General features: G+C 36.2%; 2 protein-coding genes across 4 annotated transcripts; both read right to left on the reverse strand.

Moving 5' to 3' along the window:
- Positions 1-875: 875 nt before the first annotated feature.
- On the reverse strand, positions 876-4,439 carry arl4d (ADP-ribosylation factor-like 4D). Its single transcript, XM_022199284.2, has 2 exons — positions 4,296-4,439; positions 876-2,088 (listed from the first exon to the last, which is right to left on the reverse strand). Exon 2 carries the CDS (start codon positions 2,035-2,037, stop codon positions 1,432-1,434), a length of 606 nt encoding a protein of 201 aa, XP_022054976.2. The 5' UTR covers positions 2,038-2,088; positions 4,296-4,439; the 3' UTR covers positions 876-1,431.
- Positions 4,440-6,282: 1,843 nt separating this feature from the next.
- On the reverse strand, positions 6,283-20,934 carry tmem106a (transmembrane protein 106A). 3 transcript variants are annotated; one of them, XM_051939501.1, is made up of 8 exons: positions 20,716-20,934; positions 14,295-14,425; positions 12,104-12,167; positions 11,317-11,470; positions 8,820-8,960; positions 8,690-8,733; positions 8,542-8,595; positions 6,283-6,712 (listed from the first exon to the last, which is right to left on the reverse strand). In XM_051939501.1, the coding sequence occupies exons 2-8, from the start codon at positions 14,401-14,403 to the stop codon at positions 6,559-6,561; spliced, it is 720 nt and encodes a 239-aa protein (XP_051795461.1). In that variant the 5' UTR covers positions 14,404-14,425; positions 20,716-20,934; the 3' UTR covers positions 6,283-6,558. The 3 variants fall into 3 exon arrangements, with proteins under 3 accessions (XP_051795461.1, XP_051795460.1, XP_051795459.1); XM_051939500.1 differs by lacking the exon at positions 20,716-20,934 and adding an exon at positions 17,986-18,160 and having other exon boundaries at positions 14,295-14,427; XM_051939499.1 differs by lacking the exon at positions 20,716-20,934 and adding an exon at positions 17,986-18,160 and having other exon boundaries at positions 14,295-14,502.
- Between the last annotated feature and the right edge of the window lie 495 nt (positions 20,935-21,429).

Raw genomic sequence — 21,429 nt, forward strand, 5'->3', positions numbered from 1 at the left:
CGGTTTTTCATGAACTGTTTCAAAAACCACCTCAACCTAAAGTGAAAAAACTTTTATGTGAAATCAGGGACATTTTTCCATTTATTTTCTCAAAATGAGCATAAAAATATCTTGACTTGTGAGTCATGACAGTAATTGAACTGGAGAAAATCAACGCTTTAAAAGCCAAAATGTCAAACTGAATAACTGCAGGTGTTTTGGGGTTTAAACACATCAGCTGATCCATCGTTAACTGGGTTCTTCTGGTATGTAGGGAAAAGATATGTTAATGCCCCAGATAGATTGTAACCAGCCCCAATGGAAAATTACCAGCGGCAATGTGATAGGAACACGATAAAAATAAAAAGAACTGTTTTGTTAATTGGGTTATTAAATGGCCAAAAAACCCCACAAAGTCCATAGATTTCTGTCAAATATGGTAACACTGCCTCTACTGTCCATGGACTATCCTCATTCTGAGCCTGAAAAAAACCTTCATAACATCAAAAATATCGAAAATAGCAGCTTTAAAAAGTAAACTGCATCATCTAATCAACTGGTGACCAACTGTTCAATTAACCAACAGCTATTATGATGACCGGTTTTTCAGTTTGAGTATTTTTTAGAAAAAAATGTCAAAATTGTTGGATTCCAGCTTCTTAAATGTGAATATTTTCCAATTTTTTTCCCAATTTTATGACAGTAAACTAAATACATTGAACACTTGAGGATTTGAGAATCACTGATTGACATTATTCACCATTTTTAGACCAAACAACTGATCGATTAACCCAGAAAATAGTGAAAATGATCATTAATTGTAGCCCTGTTACTTACAAAAGCCCCCAGATATGAGCACGTTCATTCATTCAAGTACCTACTAAAGAAGCAGTAAATGTTCTGTACAGTGCGTAGATTTATTAAGTCTTCAGTTTGCAAAAAAATGTACAATCTGTATAAACACTATTATCATTATTATTATCATTATTAAACTAAGTGAGACTTAACATCTGTGTCTATGAAGGGAGTGCACTTAGGCTCAAACTAAACATCACCGCTGCTCCGTCGTCCGCTTCGTTTCTTATCACGTACAAAAGAAAAACAAAAAGAAAAACAAGAAAAAAAACGCTGTTCTGTCCGGCACAAATACAGAAACGCTGAATAAATAATCTGGAGGAACGTCGTGGAGCAGAATCTGTGCAACCAGTGAAGGAAAACGAGGAAAGTTCTTCACCAAACACCTGGATGGAAGTGTGCTCGTAGAGTAAAGGTAGCAGGCAGATCTTGTGTAGAAAAGCATCGGGTGGAGACTAGCCACTATCGAGGTTTCCGTTAAATCTAGAACTTTTGAGGAGCAGACCAGCAACTTTCTCCAGTTCTTAATCCGACCCCGAGGCCGAGTCTAACCGCTGGTTTGTTGGCACCCGTTAAAACCAGTTCCAGACAGGAAGTTCATCTCTTCCTGTTCCTGTTGTGCTTCACCGTCTTCTTCCTCTTGAGGATCATCTCGTAGAGCTTCTCCAGGCCCGGCTGCAGGCCCTGGCCGTCCACGGCGCTGCAGCTCTGCACGTGGAACAGCGTGAACATGCTCAGTTCGTGCACCGACAGCAGCTTCTCCACCTCGGCCACCGACAGCGCCGAGTCCAGGTCCTGCTTGTTGGCCAGGATCAGCACGGGGACGCCCTGGTTCTCCGAGGTCCTGGTGATCTTGTGCAGCTCCACCTTGGCCTCCTCCATGCGCTCCGTCTCCGTCGAGTCCACCACGAACACCATGCCGTCTGTTCGCCGGGTGTACGACTTCCAGAGCGGACGGAGCTTCTCCTGGCCGCCCACGTCCCACACCTGGAAGTTGATGGCCCGAGAAGCTCCGACAGCCACCTTGATCTTCTCCGTGTTGAAGCCCTTGGTGGGGATGGTCTTCACGAATTCCTTGAGCTTGAGCCGGTAGAGCAGGGAGGTTTTCCCGGCCGAGTCGAGGCCGATCACCACCACGTGCAGCGCCTGGAAGTTGGGCAGGAACGGCGTGTTGGGAGCGATTTCCGTCAGCTGGTTCCCCATGATTCCAGACGGCTTCCTGGTCGAATCTTCTCTCAGCAGACGGAGTTAGACCTTATCAGGACACAGAGGCTCGATTAGCATCCAATGACCAGATAGCAGCAGATAGAGGAGCGTTTACGATCTATTCACAGCGGATAAAACAACAGATAGAGGCAGAAACTAAAAGGCCTCCTGCTAAAGAAACCTTCAAGTCTTTTTACATAAAATATGATCATAAATTCACAGATATTTACTCATTATTTGACAAATAAAACTGTTAAATTCAAGAGTAATACGGTAAATATGTGTTGTAAGCTATATAAAAACAGTCAAAATTTCCAGAAAATAACCATAAAAATGTACATTCTTTAAAGAAACATGCATGTTTTATTTTATTCTTTTTTCCCCTTTTACACAGAAGGACTGAAAATAAAAATGACAAATATTTCCTTTAAATTAAAGTTTAAGCTGAGAAATTTGTTTAATCCAAGAAAGTTCTGAAGTGTATTCCACCTCTGAGAACAGCTGGAAGCACATTTTCCTAATTCTACATTCATAAACAGAATATTCAGCACAATAAAATAAAAAATTCTAAATAATTTTATAGAATTTACCCATTTTTTAATAAATTACACAAAAAATCTATAAAATTACCAACAAAATAGACTGTAAATTTAAATGTAAAATAACATTAAGACATCTGTACCCATGAACACCCAAAAAAACATAAAATTCTACATTTTTTTAAAAGAAATTAATATTTTTAAACATAGAAATACAGTTAAAACATTTTATTTGTCATAAATTTATTATTCAATAGATGAAAATATTAAATTCTGGTCAAATACTGTAAATACATTTGTTAAGATTTTCCTTTTATTTTACAGATTTTTCTTGTATTTTTTTTTAATATGAAACCATCAATAAATGTGGAACTGTGAATAAACCCTATTTTTTCATCAAATTTAATTATATGACATAAAAATACATTTATTCATCACAATTTCGTTATTTACTTTTATTTAACTGATGAAACTGTTAAATTCAAATTTATTGTTGTATATATTTTACCTAAATAGTCTAAAATTCAATTGTAAATTTCCAAATATTTCCTTTCATTTAAGAGAAAAGGAAACATTGCAGTAAATTCAAGTTTAATACTGTAAATATATTTCAGAACTTCTATACAATTATTTTCATTTAACAAAGACAGATTTTTCTTTAGAATTTTTACAGAAATCTGAAAATAAAAATGAAAAAAAGCTGCTAAATTCACAAATATTCCCTTTTTTTCTTTACTGAAAAAAATCAGGTTTAATCCTGAATAAATTTAAAAATATTAATGAAGTTTTTATTTAAAATATATTGAATTATTTTTATTCTGATTTCACAAATACTGGATTTTTATTTATAAGGTGAAGCTGTTAAAGTCGAGATTAATATTCGAAGTCTGAGGTTCTAAAATTATGTACAAGAGAAAAACTTGTACTATTAACAACTATTTCCTTTTTATTTATTTAACGTGAATTTCCTAGCTTTCCAGTAAGTCATATTTGATATATTTAATATTTATAAAGAGCAGCTGGAGCTTCAGGAAGTCACATTAGGACTCAGTTTGTTCCTCAGCTTCTTCAAACAGCCTTCAGTACCAAAAACTGCACTTAATTTGGTGTTTTTAGCTTTAATTTGGTGTTGTTGCAGCTTTAAGTTGGTATTTCCAGCTTTAATTCAGTGTTTTTAGCTTTAATTTGCCGTTTTCAGCTCGATTTTGATGTTTTTCCAGCTTTATTTTGATGTTTTTGCAGCTTTAATTTGCTGTTTTTGCAGCTTTAATTCGTGTTTCCAGCTGCTAATCCTCGTCCTGCTCCTCATCTGACGGATGATATTTAATCCGGTTGTTGTTGAATCTGAAGCTGTATCTAAATACTGAACAGGATTTTACTAGAAAACAGCTCGTACCTGGATATGCTGTTTTTTTTTTACGAGTCACGCTTCAGAGCTTGTGTTTTTAGGACTTAAATCTGATTTAAATGCACATAAAATGACTAATTCAGATTAATTTATGCTTCAAACACGAGCTGTAGGTTTGCTTTTATCATCTGGGCTCTAAAATAACTTCAGTATCTCCTCCTGCAGAGCTCTGAGACTCATTTAACGGATTAAACGTGAAGCTTCTAGAAATAAATCATCAGAATCGTGCAGTTTAATCGATTAAAAACATTAAAATAAATGTTTTAATCGACTATAAACATTAAAAAACGTCTTTTAATCGCTCCTACCTCTGAATCAGGATCCTCCGGAGATAAAACCCTCCATGTCTCTTTCCTCTCCGGTTCTCTGAGCTGCTCTGAGGCTCCGAGACGATCCGACACGAAGCACCTTCAGTCCGGAGACACGTGACCGGACACCTGGGGGCCGCGGAGGAGCAGCGACACCTGCAGGCGGAAGCAGGAAGTGCACAACATCCGCCCTCCACGGAGTTTGCTGAGGTTCTAGAGAGGTTTTACTGAGGTTCTACTCCAGGGAGCTGCTTGGATTTAATTCTGATTTTTACTTAAAATACCTCAGATACATAAATCTATATTTTCATGGCTTTAAGAATAAACATTTAGTTTATTTAGAGGAAAAAAAGAGGCTTTAATCCACAGCAGCAGCCTTAAAACACACAAATAAATAAAACAAGATTTATATATATATAAATCTGATTCAACTTAGAGAGGTTTAAACTGTCTTAGGGATAATACAATATAATAATAATAATAATAATAATATATTCATGTATAATGTAAAATAAATAAGCTTTCCAACCCTGTAAAAAAAGAGTAAAAAATACTTATATAATTACGGATTTCACTTTTTGTGGATTACACAACAATATTAATAAAAATCCCGTCAAAATGTTTTCTTTTACATTTTTGACAGAAAATTATAAAATTATTCCTCAAAAAATTACTGATTTTTTTCTGTATTTTAAAATTACATTAAAATATCAATAAAATTTCAACAACAAAATGAAAAGTAGTGACTGTACATTTTTAAATCTAAGGTGAAGCAATATTAAAAATCAGGAACTGTGAAAGTTTTTGACAGATTTTGAAATAAACTGAACAATTTCTGAAAAAAAGTCAAAATGTTTAAAGAAAATTATTTTTCTTCTTACATAAAAGCACTGTTAAAATATCAGTAAATATTTATTTTATTTGCACAAATATCTACTTTTTAATTCAAATTTGAGACTGTGAATATATTTACAAAAGTAGATACAATTATATATTTTTAAAAACTATAAAATTACTTTTTAAAAGAAAATGTATCTTTTTTACATAGATTCTTACATTTATTTGTTATATTTCACCAATATTTAATTAGAATTTTTACTAGATAATTAAAGTTTAATATTTTAAATAAATACTGAAATTAAAGTAAAATTGCAGTAAGCATAAAATTAAAATCTTCTAAAAGAAATTAATTTTTTTCTTAACATTAAAAGCTCAAGTCGATTTGCATAATTCCTAAATATTTCCTTTTTATTTATTAAACTGTTAAATTTAAGTTTAATACTATACATTTACTTCTAAAATTAGTGACAACAAAAAGAGAATATCTAAACAACTTAACAATTATGATAAATATTTCCTTTTTATTTGATAGATTGAGTTTTATTCTTTTCTTGGACAGTTTAATAAATAAGCTTCTTCAAATGTTGGTGTTTCAGCTCCACCTGCTGGTCAGTACCTCAAAAACACAAGAAAATATGTGAGATCGTTTCTAATTCTGTCTTTTCTCAGTGACAAACCTAAGATATTTGAACTTATTGTTACATATTTGTATTATAGTGGATGATTAAGGAATTTTTATTTCAATAAAAGACCTAAATATTTCATTTAACATTGTTTTTTGTTCATCCAAGTCTATAAAATTCAAAATATAAAGTGTTTAGCAGCAAAAAATGTACTTTAACCTGCATTTATCACCTTTAATTTGCAGTTTTTAATCAATTACATGAACGAAGGCAAAAAAATCCGTTTAAATTGCATTTTGTCAACAATTTATAAGGACCAGAAAGTGGTTCTTATTAAAACTTTGCATCATAAAATACATTATCTACATTAATAGGGACAGCTTTTACTGGAAATAATTTATAAAATGGACTTTTCAGTGTGGTAGTATCTCTGAATTTGAGCTTAAAGTTCTGCTGACGGATGTTTCACGTCAAACTAAAGTCTGTTGTGTTTAAAAAAAAAAAAGCAGAAAACCCACCACATGGAACCTTAAATGCCTCAGTTTAATAAAGTGCAAATGATAAACCAGCAGATTTTCAGAGTTCAGATCCTCATTACATTAAAAAAATTACGCTTTTTACAAAACATACACAACTTAAAAAAACATTTTCACATTTCAGAAATTATGCTAATTTCAGATTTACAGGCAAAAATAAAACATCGTGCTGAGATAAGAGTGCATTTGAAGCATCGGCAGGTTTAGACTGTGACTCTCTAGTGATTCATTAAAGTCCTACGGAGCATTTTTCTCCTTTTTTATTCAGTCATTAGCGCTGCGATGCCACATGTTCATGCTTTTATACTGGGACCTGACAGGATGAGGGATGGTCGAGTTGCTGCCGCAGTCGATGTATTCGTAGGTGTCCAGAGAAAGCTGCTCCGTGTGCGCCAGGTAGGAAATATTCATCGTGATTCTGTGGAAAACGAGAAATAATCCTGATACTTTAGGCATCAAACTGCTGTAGCCATGAATCCACACATATCTGAGCTACCAAACGTCACCAAAATACTTTATTTTCCATCCAAATGACAAAAAGAACCACCGTAGTCTGACACAGAAAGCACTTTCAAGCCAATTTGCAACAAACTTTTGAGATGTTTCATAAAATATTAACTCTCCTGTTGTCTTAATTTACAGGCACCAAAAATTATTGTTTACATGTCTGAAAAAATTATTTTTTTTTAAATCAGCAAAAAAATTCCCCAAATTTCTGAAAATTTGCAAAACCTTCAGGAGGCAAACTCCAGTAATTCCTTAAAAGGTTCCCCATATACATCAGTAAAACTTCTAATATTTTCTTTAAGAACATTCACAAAAAAAGATTTTTTGTGAATGTCCTTAACATTTTTAACATTTCTTTTATCCCACCAAAAAATGTTCAAAGATTTCCCAAAAATGTTGAAAATGTGGACATCAGAAGTTTCACTGTGAAAATACCTATTTTTTCCCACATTTTCAAACTTTAAAACGGGTCAATTTTGACCCACAGGACGACACGAGGGTTGAGAGAAATTTGGCTTTGTGGTGTATAAACTATGCTGCAGTGTTGCCAGCAGGTGGCGCTGGAGGCTATATTTGCTGTGAGAAATAGAGTAGAACAAGTAAGAAAAGTGGTTCAATAATGGTTTAAAAATACGGACAAAAATTTCGATAAAGAAACAAAACTTCGTCTAGACGGCAGAAAAATGGTTCAGGAAGTGTTTTCAATTGGACAAGATGTAATTATTCTGGTATGTCAGCTGGTATCGTCCACATTTAATGCAATTTTAACTTTTCAGTTGCATTGAGAAGAAAATATTTTTTAGTTTTTTTACAGAATCTACTTCAAGCAAATGGTTTATTGTTTGGCAAATTTTTAAATAAGCCATGTAGAATAAAGAAATTTTAACAGAATATCGCCATTTTATGCTTAATTTGTTTAAGTTTTCCAACCAAACTGATAAATACTTAACAGACCAGCAGAAAATTTAAAAATCCAGTTCTCCCCTTTGTTTTTACAGTTTCTAAATGTGCCGTTTGCGAGTTTTTGTAAAGACAACATGACTTTCAAACCTGCTGTAGGGTTTTGGGGTCCAGAGGGTTAATAACGCAGCCGAGTTCCTTAAAATCCTTTTTCTACATGCACAAAGCAGCATCTGGCCTTGGGTAGAATAGTACGCGTATTTGGAATTTATTCACTAAGTGCTTGAAATAAGGAAGAGTCTCAGAACAGCTCAAAACTGCCGTGATTATTTTCAGTTTAACTCATCTCTCATCTGTGACAACAAGTAGAAAGTAAACTACAGCGTGATTAGAGCGGTTTGCTTTCCAGCTTTAAAAACAGGAACTTTAGCGGCTACTTTGGAGGTCTGAGGGTGACAGAAGAGGTAAATACAGGTTGTTCTGTTGCCATGAGTGCTTATTGCATGTTACTTTGTGCCACATTATTTCGCTTTGTCAGTTTCTCTGCCTTAATTTTTCCAGTCAACGGTGAAATGTCGAAACTGTGGACCACATTTGAGGTAAACAGCGGTTGATTCGAAAGCAGAAATGTTTTCTTTGAGGGTTCAGAAAACAGAAATGAAAACTTAAAGAGCCTCGATCGTTTTTGTCGTTTAACCCAGTTTGTTTTTTTGAATCTTAGAGCAGATCTGAACTGCGTTTCTTTGTCGTGTCTGATGAGAACATTTCATTTTAAAAGAAGCATAAGAGTGACGCCTTTAACGCGTCCGTGGGCCTGTCGGTGTTTACATCGACACTTACTGCAGCACCAAAAATAACGTGTGAATCTTGATGTTTTTCGACTTGCAGTAGGTGCTGAAAGAGACGAAACGAGTTCAGATGAATAAAAAACAACAGTAATGGATGTCGTGTTGTAGAAACGGTGCAGTCGTGACGGGTTTATTCTTACTATAAGCCATTATCTTTGATGGACAGGTCCACTTGGTAGGTGTACTGCAAAGATTCAGACAAAGGGTTGAAAAAATGAGTTGTATGATGAATTGATCAACGGCTTCCATTTAATTCCGTGGCAAACTCACAGATTTCTGCGTTCTGGACTGCAGCGCCGTCATGTTGGTCATCTTGTTTGTACCCACCACGAGCTTATCCACCAAACCCTGGATGGTGAAGACGTTGATCTTGACCGGGACAAAGTTGTCGTTGGTGATGTTAATGAGGTTCTGCAGAGGGAACACAGAAGTGCTGCTAACACACCTTTACCATCATTAAAAAGACTGGAAGGAGAACTTTGACCGTCACATAACTGTGCCAGGCCGTCATGTGAAGGCAGTTTAAACGGAGCCTCGTGAAAAGTGTTTATATGTTCAAACGATAAAAACTGAAGCTGCTGAGCAAGTCTGGCTGCAAAAGATTAAAATTCTGCTCTTTAATACCAATGTGGAACGATATATGCACATCTGTATGTTTAATAAATCTTTACTATGGCCTTAGCTTACTGAAATCAAGTAAAAACTCATTTTTGACAAACAGATCTCTAAGAATTTTATGAAACGGTTATCTAGTAGTCAGAACCATAAACTGCACTATCACTGGCCGCTTTGTCAGACACGCCTAAGCAATACAACAAATATGGCATCATTCTACTTTTACGAAGCAGTGACTTTAATTATAAGCATAAAGTAAATGTATTTCCTCTCTAAAAACATCAATAAAACATAAAAGCATTCCTAAATGTAGAGTTTAAGGGACAGCTGTTAGATTGGACTGCAGGTGCACCTAATAAAGTGGCTTTTGAATGCATTTCATATTAGATAGTTTTGACATACTTAATATATGCTGCAGCATACGATAAAGAACTTTGACATTAATTTTGCATAAATATAGTTGATTAAGATCTATATATCTCGGAACGATGCTGTTTTAAAGCGATAAATAGGAGCTTGGTTAGATGCTTTGAATTATGTGGCATAATTGCAGTCGTCTTACTTCTCGTAGTAATTGGCAGCCACAGAGTCATATAATATACTTAGTTTTGAATAAAACATGTATATAACGGCTACTGCTCTGAAAAAGCCTAGCGCTAACTAAAACATCCTTAAATTAAAGCTAAATGCGTCATTTTAGGGCTGACATGTGACAGGCTTGAAGTTTTGAGGCTAGCTAGCCAAAGTGTGTAACATAAAGGTTGTAGTTTCTTAATTTTTTTTTTTTTTACAAAAATCATCATATATTGTACGACGAAAAGGCTACTAACCCTAAAACCTTTTAGCTAGGTTTTAGGGTTAGTAAACTATCAATCTTCAGACAGCAGACAGTAGCTACGAGGAAAATTAATTTAGTATAATTTCATATATTTAAATGTGTGATCAAAAGGTAAATTACCCACAACAAATCACTTGAATCTCTCTAGAGTGAGAAACTGATGGCAGATATTGCAGTAGTTGCTACCTTGCTACTCGTTAGCTTGTAGCAGAGCTAGTTTAGCTACAGCTAGCTTTATTTACTTTGTTAGCCCTGCTTATCATGTAAATTTTATTTGTTTGCTGTGTTTGGATTTAGTTTCTGAGTGAATAACAAACATTTTGGATCATGCGTTTGCTTTTTTCTAGGTAGAAAAACAAGAAGTGTCCAGCTAAGTAGCCAGCTGTTAGCTTTTAGCAGAATTAGTTTAGCTATGGCTAATGTTACTCAGACCTACTTCTGACAAAAGATTTATTTGTTCACTGTGTTTGAGTTTAGTTCCTAAATGAATAACAAATATGCTGGATAATCTTTTTGTTGTGTTGTTTTTATTGGAGACAGAAAAGTGGGTAAATTTGTGTCTAGCTAAGTCGCTACTCATCAGCTTTTAGCACAACTAGTTTAGCCACAGCTAATGTCACTCACTTTGTTAGCCCTGCTTGTCATGTAAGATTGATTTGGTCACTACATTACCTCTTAAGTGGAAACCAAATATTGGATCATGTATTTTTTACTTTTCTAAACGAAATGAGAAAAAAGTGTAAAAACCTACCTAAGTAGCTAGCTAGTTAGCTTTTAGCAGAATCTTTTTTTATCTAAGTTATTAAAGATTTACTTGTTCAGTGTTTGGATTACACCCCTGAACAATATATATTACATTTCTGTAAATATAAAGACTTTTCACTATTTAAATTTCTTTCAGATGTTTACATAAAGTCATAAGCATTGTAAGAAAAGCAGGAGATTGTGTTGTGCTATGAATTTCTGACTACATTTGTCAGGTCCATCAGATCTGGGACATAAACATGTAATACATCTATTTCTGTGGGGCAGTTTCTATTCAAAATGTTCCTTTGCATCATGGCTACATATCAAACGCTGCTTTCTTCATGTGTCACATTCATGATTTTCATTTTTTGCTTTCAAAATAACACATTTGGATGTTGGTTTTTGGTGATTTTTCACATAAAATCAAACATATTTTAGAGGATTTAATGCATCCAAAGGCGCTGACATTTGCGAATACATAATGACAAAAGCGAATCTGATGCAACAAAGCTGTGTTTTATGTATTTAAATGTGTGATTTATGCAGAGTGGCGTCGCTGCTACTCACGGTGACCTCTATGCTAACGGTATCTGGAGTGAAGTAAACCACGACTGACACCACCGACGCCGGCATCAGCGTGATGCTCCGTGGGAAAAGAAAGAATAGGATGAGGCAGCACAGAAACAGACACACACCCATGGAGATGCACACATACAGCTTCCTGCAACACAACAAATGCATGGAAATTAGCACGTTAAATATTAAATAACACGGTGCAACAGTGCAGGTTGAGAGAGGTTTCTTACAGCCCGATCTCACGGGGATTCGTAAAACTGTCACGTAAGTTTTAGTTTCGGTTTCGTGTGCACCAACACGATTTCGTCATGTTTTTCGTGCCGCTCACCACGAAATGCACACCAATGTATTTTAAACGGCGGACTTTTCGTGCCACTCAGAACGTATTTCAAAAGAATGTGTATATTATATTTTTAATGCAAAACCGTGGCGAATCCAACGCTATATTTTGCATGACATCGTCCCTAAACATAACCCTAACCATAACCTAACCATAACCTAACCATAAGCCGGTGGTACACTTACCAATTTGCATAGGAATTTCAAGAATGTCCGGCGGCCGCAAACGCGATCACACAAGCAGTATACGCCGATGGACAGCTTAGATAGTCATGAATCCGCCGGTATAAACCACTTTCAGATGTGATTACCACAGCGAAAAACATTTCGTGGTGAGCGGCACGAAAAACACGACGAAATCGTGTTGGTGCGCACGAAACCGAAACTAAAACTTACGTGACAGTTTCACGAATCCCCGTGAGACCGGGTTGTTTCTTACGTGCGTCTTGGTTTCAGTCTGACATCGTTGCACGGTATTACAGCAACCAGCTGATCTTCTTGACCTGTCAGGAGACAAAAAACAGAAGAAAAATGTTTATTTTTAACCTAAAAAATGATGTGAAAGCAGCCGAACATAGTCACCTGCATTTATACGTTTGTGTCTGTCAGTCTGACTCGCTTCCCTCAATCCTGAATGTGAAAATAAAGCTATTTGTAGAAGAGGAAAGCAGCACAATCTCAGTTTTGCACAGCTGATATCTTTTACCTTGTGACACTTAAAGGGGAAAATCAGGATTACACTGAAATGTAATTGAGTGAATGATTAAAATTTAAGCATCCAGGTTGTTTGATTGTCTTAAAGAACCTGAATGTGAATTTTTATTATAAATCTGACACTAAAAGCAGAAAATCAAGATTAATCTGAAGTGTAACGGAGTAAATATTTATGTTGAAGCACTGAAGTTGCATAAAATGTGGTTAAAATAGTAAAGAAAAAACAACAACAACAAATTTTTAAGGCAAAAACTTAATGTAATTGAGTAGATATGTATACACTGTATACATCTAAACAAAAAAGCAGTAGTTTAGGTTTTGGTCTGACTTTGTGCTGTTTTTTGACTTTTTTTTAGGACTGGCTTTTAACTATTCTGACTGGTTCTGAATATTTTTTTTGACTGGTTTAGGTTTGATTTTAGTCCTGGTTTCAGACCTTTAAAGGACTTGTTTAGGACTGATTTTATAATGTCTTGGTCTTTTTTTGGAGTAGTTTGATTTTGATCCTGGTTTCTGACTTTTTCAGGACTGGTTTAGGACTGTCTTAGGCAGGTTTTGGACTTTTTCTTAACCCCCAGAAAACAAACCCTCCCACCAAGCATGGTGGTGGCACTATCACGCTTTGTGGAACTGGAGCTTTCCACAAAACAAATGGAATAATAAAGAAGGAGGACTACCTCCATGTTCTTCAGGAAAACCTAAAACCATCAGCAGAAGGTTGATCTTGAACACAGTTGGATGTTTCAACAAGACAATGAGTCCAAACACACATCAGACGTGGTAAAGAAATGGTTCCATCAGGATAGAATGACGGTTCTAGACTGGTCTCCCCAAAGTCCTGACTTAGACCCATCAAGAACCTGAAGAACCAAATGAGAAAGGCGACAGATTCAGTGGAACAGCACCAGAATTGGTGTAGTTCCACTACATTTATCGTCTTTCTGTCTCAGACTTGAGTCAGTTAAATTGATAGTATAATGATACCGCCACCTCCATGCCTGACGGTAGGTATAGAGTCCAGAGGAGTCAAAGACGAACCAGCAGATGGGGGCATCAGGGTAAGAGGAGAGGTGGATGAAGTGATGCCCTCATCATGGCTAGTGCCTACCAGCCTGTGGGGGTTAGGGTTATGATCTGGGGTTGGTCAGGTTCAGCAACATTATGTTCCCAAAGAATTAGGTCAGCTGATACCTGAAGACACTGAATGACCACGTCTTTTCGTTAGTGGAGGTATTCTTCCCTGATGGCACGGGAATGTTCCAAGATGGCAATGCCAGGATTCATGGGGCTCAGACTGAGAACGAGTGGATCAGGGAGCATGAGATGGAGTCCAGACCTCAGCTCCACTGAGGATCTTTGGAATGTTCTGGAGAAGACTTTGTCCGACTCTCCCATCGTCAATGTAAGATCTTGGTAGAAAATTAATCCATCTCTGGACAGAAATAAATGCTGTGACATTGCAGAAGCTTATCGAAACGATGCCACAGAGGATGAGTGCCGTACTTAGAGCTAAAGGAGGTCCAATGAAATATTAAGAGTGTGACTTTTTTATAGGACGGGCGTTGAATTTAAGCATTGAATTTGCACAGAATGTAGTCAAAATAGTTAAAACATGATATGGAACTGCCAAGGACTTTTTTGTCTTAAAGATCCTGAGCTTCTCTTCAAAAACATGAAATAATGATGCATCAGAAACTTGCTGGAAGGGAAAACAAATTATTTGCAGAAGAGGATTTCAACATGATTTTAGTTTTGCACAGCTCTACTCTTTTTTTGAGACACTATAAAGGGAAAATCAGGAGTATACTGAAGTTTAATCTTGGAAATGTGTATGGTGAAGCATTAAAGTTGCATAAAATATGGTTTAAAAAGTGAAAAATGACATTTAAAACAGATTTTTCAGGCTTTAAGCTCACCTCTGGGGATCCGTCCGGTGCCGCGACACGTCGGGCAGGTGTCTCCTGATGAGCTCTCATTTAAGGATCCGTACGGAGGAAAATGCTTCAGCGTTCTCGTGTTCTCCATCCGGTTTTTATCAGATCAGATCCTGTTCAGAAAAGAAGAAAAACAGGAGATCAGATCATCTGAAGCCTCCAGTTCTAACCGTCAGGTCGCCCGTTGAACCTTAAAATGAGCAGTAAAAGCGTGTTCCTGTGTTAAGTGTCAGGATGTGAGCAGAGTCCACAAGAAAACCTCCCAGAGTTTCATTATTTTATGGTTCTACTGCAGCTGAGTAAAACAGCATGACCAGTGGGTGACACAGAAGCAGAAAAATGACCCAGAATTAGGATTTTATCAAAATTTAGATGCAATTTTCTTACATTTGCAGGATCCAGAACAATAAACATGAGCACCAAAAGTCTCCATATATTAAATACAGAGAGAATTCAGGTTAAATAATTCTGGATTTTTGCTTTAAAGAGCAGAAAAAAGTGTCAGCTGCTGTCTCTTATTTCTGCAGACGATGCAACAGTTAGTAATGAAATGTTCAGTGAATCATTCAGATTTCACAACAACTTCCACTGAGCAAAAACGGAACCCAACTTTACCTGGTAACCTTCATTTGTTAACCCTCATGTCGTCCTGCGGGTCAAATTGACCCGTTTTAATTTTTTTTTTAAACATTTTTTGGTGGAATAAAAGAAATGTAAAAAAAAAAAAAGTTTCTTTAAGAACATTTCAAAATCTACCAAAATCCAGCGAACTTAGCTGGATGTTGGTAGATTTTTTTCTGAATGTTTTTAAAGAAAATATTCAAACTGTTACTGATATATATGTAATCACTTTAGATATTTTTAGGATTTTTTTTGGAAAATTTTTATTTAATTTCTGAAAGTATTTACAATTTTTATATATTTTTTTAATTTTAAAATTTTATTTTCTTGCCAAAATTGGGGCTTTTTAAAAAAATAAAACATTTAAAGAATTTTTGGATTTTTTTTCCTGAAGATTTTTCAGTTCTTTTTTAGAAATTTGGGAATTTTTTTGCAGATTTTTTGGGATTTTTTCAGACAAGGGAACAATATTTTTGGTGCCCGTAAATGAGGACAACAGGAGGGTTAATAATAGTGATTATAAATACATTAGAATTAGCTGTGATTCATCTTATACGACATAAAAGCTAAGAAATGCAGGTTTTCTGTTGTTTCTTTGGAACTTCTTTTAAGGTCAAATGCTGCACCAACGGATTTGGATGCTTTCAATTTTAACAAGAATGAAGCTCGACTGGTTTGTTTTATTTGGTTTCGCTGCAAACGTTCAGGAAGCAAACATGAAACGTTCAGGAAGCATTCTAACACGGTGCAAGCAAACAGTTCTAGTCGGATAAAGCAGCACATCTCAGGACGTTATATAAGACACGGAACAAAGTGCAGAAATATTCATGTTGTAATAAAATAAATGTGCTTTTTCAGCTATATGTGGAGTATATAATCCTCACTGATGTCAATGATTCTTGTGCACAACAAAGTTTGATCTTAAATCTGAAAGGTTTGACTCCACTTTATTATACGTATTAGATATAAATATTGGTTGGTTTACAGATTAGAATCATTTCTATAAACAAGGTGGCAAACTACAGTAAATTTCCAGTCATACATGAAGACAGTGGTGCTAAAAATTTTACATTACAAACTAGAAAAGCACTCAGAGAGCGCAGTCCTCCTCCAAGGCTGCTCATTCCCCCAAATGATTTGGATCTTGTCCAATATGACTGAAGATTGTCCAGAATAACTCGAAATGTGTCCAAAATCACCCAAAAATGTAGCCTAGCCACGCTACACCCATGTTTCTGAAGGCACAAGGGTCTAGGCACGCTCGACAGGGAGGGAGGCGGGCTAAAAGGTTGTCTATCAAATCCCTCTGCAGCAACTGGGTAGGTATACAACCAATCAGCGCAACAAATAGGCTCCTTGAGCGCCGGAAATCAGAGGATGCGGTAGTTCGGTGAAGCCTTATTTATACAGTGAAGCTCAAGTATATTACAGACATGTTAACAGAAAGATTATTCAGAGTCGGTGCTAATGGAGCTCAGCGACTGTTGTCGTTTTTGTTGTTGACCCTGGCGGAGAATTAAATTCGTTGCCGTGGGTTGTCTAGCGCGGCTAGGCTACCAAAAATGGTCAATATGGCTCAAATTATATCCAACACAACTTGAAAAGTGTCCTAAAAGACATAAAAACTGTTAAATGACTTCAAAATTTCCAAAGATGGCCAAAATTGATTAAAAAAAAACTTCAGAATTGACCTAAAGTTATTTTAAACTTGTCCAAAATGACAAGAGATGTGTCTTAAATGATTAAAAAATTGCCAAAATAAAACAATTCAGTGTTGGTGCTAATTATTACCACACATGGTTTTCATTTTACACTTAGCACACATTAGATCAAAAGAGGTCAAAAGATTTTCATTGTGCATTTTCATACACAAGAGAATGAAATTTAGTTTCTAAATCAGAGGCTGCGCTGCAACACAAACATCAACAAATAGTGTACAGAACTGAAGAAGCTGCTCAGACGAAAGGCCAAACGTCTTCAAGATCACAAGAATAAGTCCAGTTGCCTGAACTAAACCCTTCACCTTCAGGAAGAAAATTCCAATAATTTCTTAAAAGTTTTATTCTAAAAAAAAAAAAAAAAAAAAAAAAAAAAATCCCCCAAATTTGGCAAAAAAAATTCTTGTAAATATTTTCAAAAAATGAGTAAAAATCTTCCAAAAAAATCCCCAAAATATCTGAAGTGATGACATATATATCAATAAAACTTCTACTATTCTCTTTAAGAACATTCACACAAAATTATTTGTGAATGCTCTTAAAGAAACACTTTTAACATTTCCTTTTTTCCCCACCAAACAATTTTCAAAAATTTCTCCAAAATGTTGAAAATGTGGACATCAGAAGTTTCACTGTGAAAATATATTTTTTTCCCACATTTTCAAACTTTAAACCGGGTCATTGTTGACCCGCAGGACGACACGAGGGTTAAAATATAGACATCATAACAAGCTCATAAACAGCAGTCAAATCAGATCTTCAGCATGACCTGTTTTATTTTATTTTTTAAACTAATAACACGTTAAAATCCATGTCCATGCTGATCATTAACGCATCCCAGACTGAGATAATAATGGAACAACTTTTCCTCTTAGGTTTACTTGAAAAAAATCTCAAATTCTTTCTTATCTTTGAAAACCAACAACAGCAGGAGCAGCAACGTCATACGTAAACAAAGCGGCATTTAAAGAGTTAAAATCATGAAAGCTCATTAATATCTCATGGTTATTAAAAGGCCTGGTGTTGGCTGAAACTGAATTAATCATTAATTGTGGCTCTTACTATTAATATAGCTATCAGATTTCTGACGCAGATGTTTTTAACTTTAAGGACCTCTGAGTAACTTTAAAAACGCTCAGACTCCATTAATATCAAGATTATTATCATTAAATACAGGACTTACACACGTACATGCGGGTTTTTACAGCTTCATAAACGTAAATAATGTTAATATTCGTGCTGTTTTACTGTCCTAAAATCAGGCCCAGATCGCGGCTGAACCATATGGGGTCGCTTTGTTTTTTTTGTTTTTTCTATCCGCGTCCTGAACTCACCTCGGTTCACTTTAACTTCGGTTAAATCCTCCACAAACAAACTCCAAACTCCGCTGCTTGATTAATGAAGTATCCTTAAATTAAAAGCAGACATTTGGACGGTGGACTGCAGCTTCCAGACAAACAGAACGCAGAGGAGGACGAACTTCCTCGTTTTTAGGCAGCAGTTGGTCACATGTTCATTAACCTGCTTCCTTCGTGAGACAGCGGATCTTCACAAATATGACCTGAATTGTACAAATAAAAGACACTTAAAGCAGTTTAAACCGTGAAAGTAGGTTTAATCTGCAGGCACAGTGTCCAATAAAGAAAAAAATATGACTGCTAAAGCTGATTATAAACAGAAATTTACAAAAAAAAGACCTTAAATACACACGTGGACAAAATTGTTGGTACCCCTCAGTTAAAGAAGGAAAAACCCACAATTCTCACTGAAATCACTTGAAACTCACAAAAGTAACAATAAATAAAAATTTATTGAAAATTAAATAATCAAAAACAGCCATTACTTTTGAATTGTTGATTAACATAATTATTTAAAAAAACAAACTAATGAAACAGGCCTGGACAAAAATGATGGTACCTCTATAAAAGATTGAAAACTATTTGACCAGAGTGACATGATTAACTCAGGTGTGTCATTTAATTGACATCACAGGTGTTTCCAAACTCATAATCAGTCAGTCTGCCTATTTAAAGGGAGACAAGTAGTCACCCTGCTGTTTGGTGAAAAGGTGTGTACCACACTGAACATGGACAACAGAAAGCGAAGGAGAGAATTGTCCCAGGACATCCAAAAAAAAATTATAGACAAACATCTTAAAGGTAAAGGCTATAAGACCATCTCTAAACAGCTTGAAGTTCCTGTGACAACAGTGGCTCATATTATTCAGAAGTTCAAGACCCACGGGACAGTAGCCAACCTCCCTGGACGTGGCCGCAAGAGGAAAATTGATGACAAATTGAAGAGACGGATCATTGGAATTGTATCCAAAGAGCCCAGAGCAACCTCCAAAGAAATTAAAGGTGAACTCCAAGGCCAAGGTACATCAGTGTCAGATCGCACCATTCGTCGTTGTTTGAGCCAAAGTGGACTTCATGGGAGACGACCAAGGAGGACACCACTGCTGAAAAAAACTCATAAAAAAGCCAGACTGGAATTTGCAAAAATGCATGTTGACAAGCCACAAAGCTTCTGGGAGAATGTCCTTTGGACAGATGAGACCAAACTGGAGCTTTTTGGTAAGGCACATCAACTCTATGTTCATAGACTCAAAAACCAAGCATACGAAGAAAAGAACACTGTCCCTACGGTGAAACATGGAGGAGGCTCAGTAATGTTTTGGGGCTGCTTTGCTGCATCTGGCACAGGGTGTCTTGAAAGTGTGCAAGGTACGATGAAATCTGAAGACTATCAAGGCATTCTGGAGAGAAATGTGCTGCCTAGTGTCAGAAAGCTTGGTCTCAGTCGCAGGTCATGGGTCTTCCAACAGGACAACCATCCAAAACACACAGCCAAAAACACCCAAGAATGGCTGAGAGAAAAGCGTTGGACTATTCTAAAGTGGCCTTCTATGAGCCCAGATCTGAATCCCATTGAACATATGTGGAAGGAGCTGAAACATGCCATTTGGAGAAGACACCCATCAAACCTGAGACAACTGGAGCTGTTTGCTCATGAGGAGTGGGCCAAAATACCTGTTGACAGCTGCAGAACGCTCATTGACAAATACAGAAATCGTTTAATTGCAGTGATTGCCTCAAAAGGTTGTGCAACAAAATATTAAGTTATGGGTACCATCATTTTTGTCCAGCCCTATTTCATTAGTTTGTTTTTTTAAATAATTATGTTAATCAACACTTCAAAAGTGATGGCTGATTTTGATTATTTAATTTTCAATAAATTTTTATTTATTGTTACTTTTGTGAGTTTCAAGTGATTTCAGTGAGAATTGTGGGTTTTTCCTTCTTTAACTGAGGGGTACCAACAGTTTTGTCCACGTGTGTATGTTTATATTGTAATCATGACATTATAATGAATATATCTCACGTTCTTGTTAAATTTGCAGACTGGATGTGTTTTTTGTGTCTAATATCTCTGTTTAAATTGGAATCAACATTATTTATAGACTATTTTTACATATAAAATAAATAAATCCATCCCTGCAGCATAAATCTGAGCAAGATTTCTGTTTTTTTGAATCAGGAAACCAACCAGTTTTACACTTTTGTATAAACCACATTAGCAGACAGCCCCTTTATGACACCAAGCAAACAGAAATAAATGCTCTTATCGGCCTTTCTAACAGTGTGGACGTTACAATCAGATTCACGGTGGCGTAAACTATTAAATTTCATCTTTATCACATCCAGCGATCACTTCTTGAGCTGGTCTGAGATCAGGCAACTTCCAGGCTCTACTGCAAAGTCTGGAGAGGGAACATTTTATACCGTTTTATCTCAACGTGACAAATAAAGGCTCTTTTCTTTAAAGTGCAATCTGCAGATGGCAAGAATGTATTAATTACTTTGCAAAATAAGGTGTTTAAACATGCAAAGTCACATGTTCTGTTCCAGCCACAGCTTAGTCTGTGAGCTGTGGCCTTGCTCTCTCTCTCTCTTTGCAGGTGTGTGCTGATGAGGAGTCCTGCAAGATAAGAACCGTCAGTTGTTGTTTGATGCCGGACTGTCTTTGTCCCTCCATGCTGACCTCTGCTTGCTTTTGGTTACCTGACTCCTCCGGCTCCTTGTTCTGCTCCTGGTCCTCTGTGGACTCCGGCTGAGTCTCCCTAGGTTATCAGTTTGGGTTTTAGTGCAGAGTTCTGGTTGCTTAGTTTTTGTTAGTTAGATTTGTTGTTTTGCTCTCCTACCTTGGTGTTACCAACAGTGGGTTAACCTTAGCTTTTGGGTTTGTTTTGTTATTAGTCTTCCCTGCCTCTAAAGGCTCCTAAGTTTGTTCCCTGAGTTGTACAGCTAGTTCTGGTTCCGGTTGTAGTTCTGTATTCTTCCTGGTTCTGTGAATAAATTCGTTGTTGCAAAGCTGTCTACTCGTTCATTTCCTGCATCTGAGCCTCTGGTACCCGCTCTAACATGTTTTAAAAATATATACTAATATAAATCATATATATAAAACAAAACGTCATATATATCATTATTATTAAATTATAATTATAAAAATGACTGAATTCAATTTAAATTTTACCTGCAATGACTGTAGTAGCCAGCAGGTGTCAGTGCGGAGCGGCTCCTGGCGATGACAGTGGAGATGTACTGTGATGAGCGGTCCCTCATATCATCATGTTTCTTTTGCTGTACCAGTGAACCCCCTGATACCTTTTTTTGGCATAAATTTCATCTGGCTTCCCATCGTTTGGCTTGGATTGTATATAAATATATACAAATACACCAGACTGCAGGATCGGTTATTCCTAATGAGCAAACCTC

Source organism: Acanthochromis polyacanthus, chromosome 19 (genome assembly GCF_021347895.1).
Source record: "Acanthochromis polyacanthus isolate Apoly-LR-REF ecotype Palm Island chromosome 19, KAUST_Apoly_ChrSc, whole genome shotgun sequence".
Classification (NCBI taxonomy): domain Eukaryota; kingdom Metazoa; phylum Chordata; class Actinopteri; family Pomacentridae; genus Acanthochromis; species Acanthochromis polyacanthus.

Excerpts from the sequence above, each read along its gene's own strand:
- arl4d (XM_022199284.2), bottom strand. The coding sequence starts at position 2,037 with ATGGGGAACCAGCTGACGGAAATCGCTCCCAACACGCCGTTCCTGCCC.
- tmem106a (XM_051939501.1), bottom strand. The coding sequence starts at position 14,403 with ATGGAGAACACGAGAACGCTGAAGCATTTTCCTCCGTACGGATCCTTA. Across the intron at positions 12,168-14,294 it reads CACCGGACGGATCCCCAGAG|GTCAAGAAGATCAGCTGGTT; the intron begins GTGAGCTTAAAG and ends GTCTCCTGACAG. Across the intron at positions 8,596-8,689 it reads ATCAAAGATAATGGCTTATA|CACCTACTGCAAGTCGAAAA; the intron begins GTAAGAATAAAC and ends CGTCTCTTTCAG.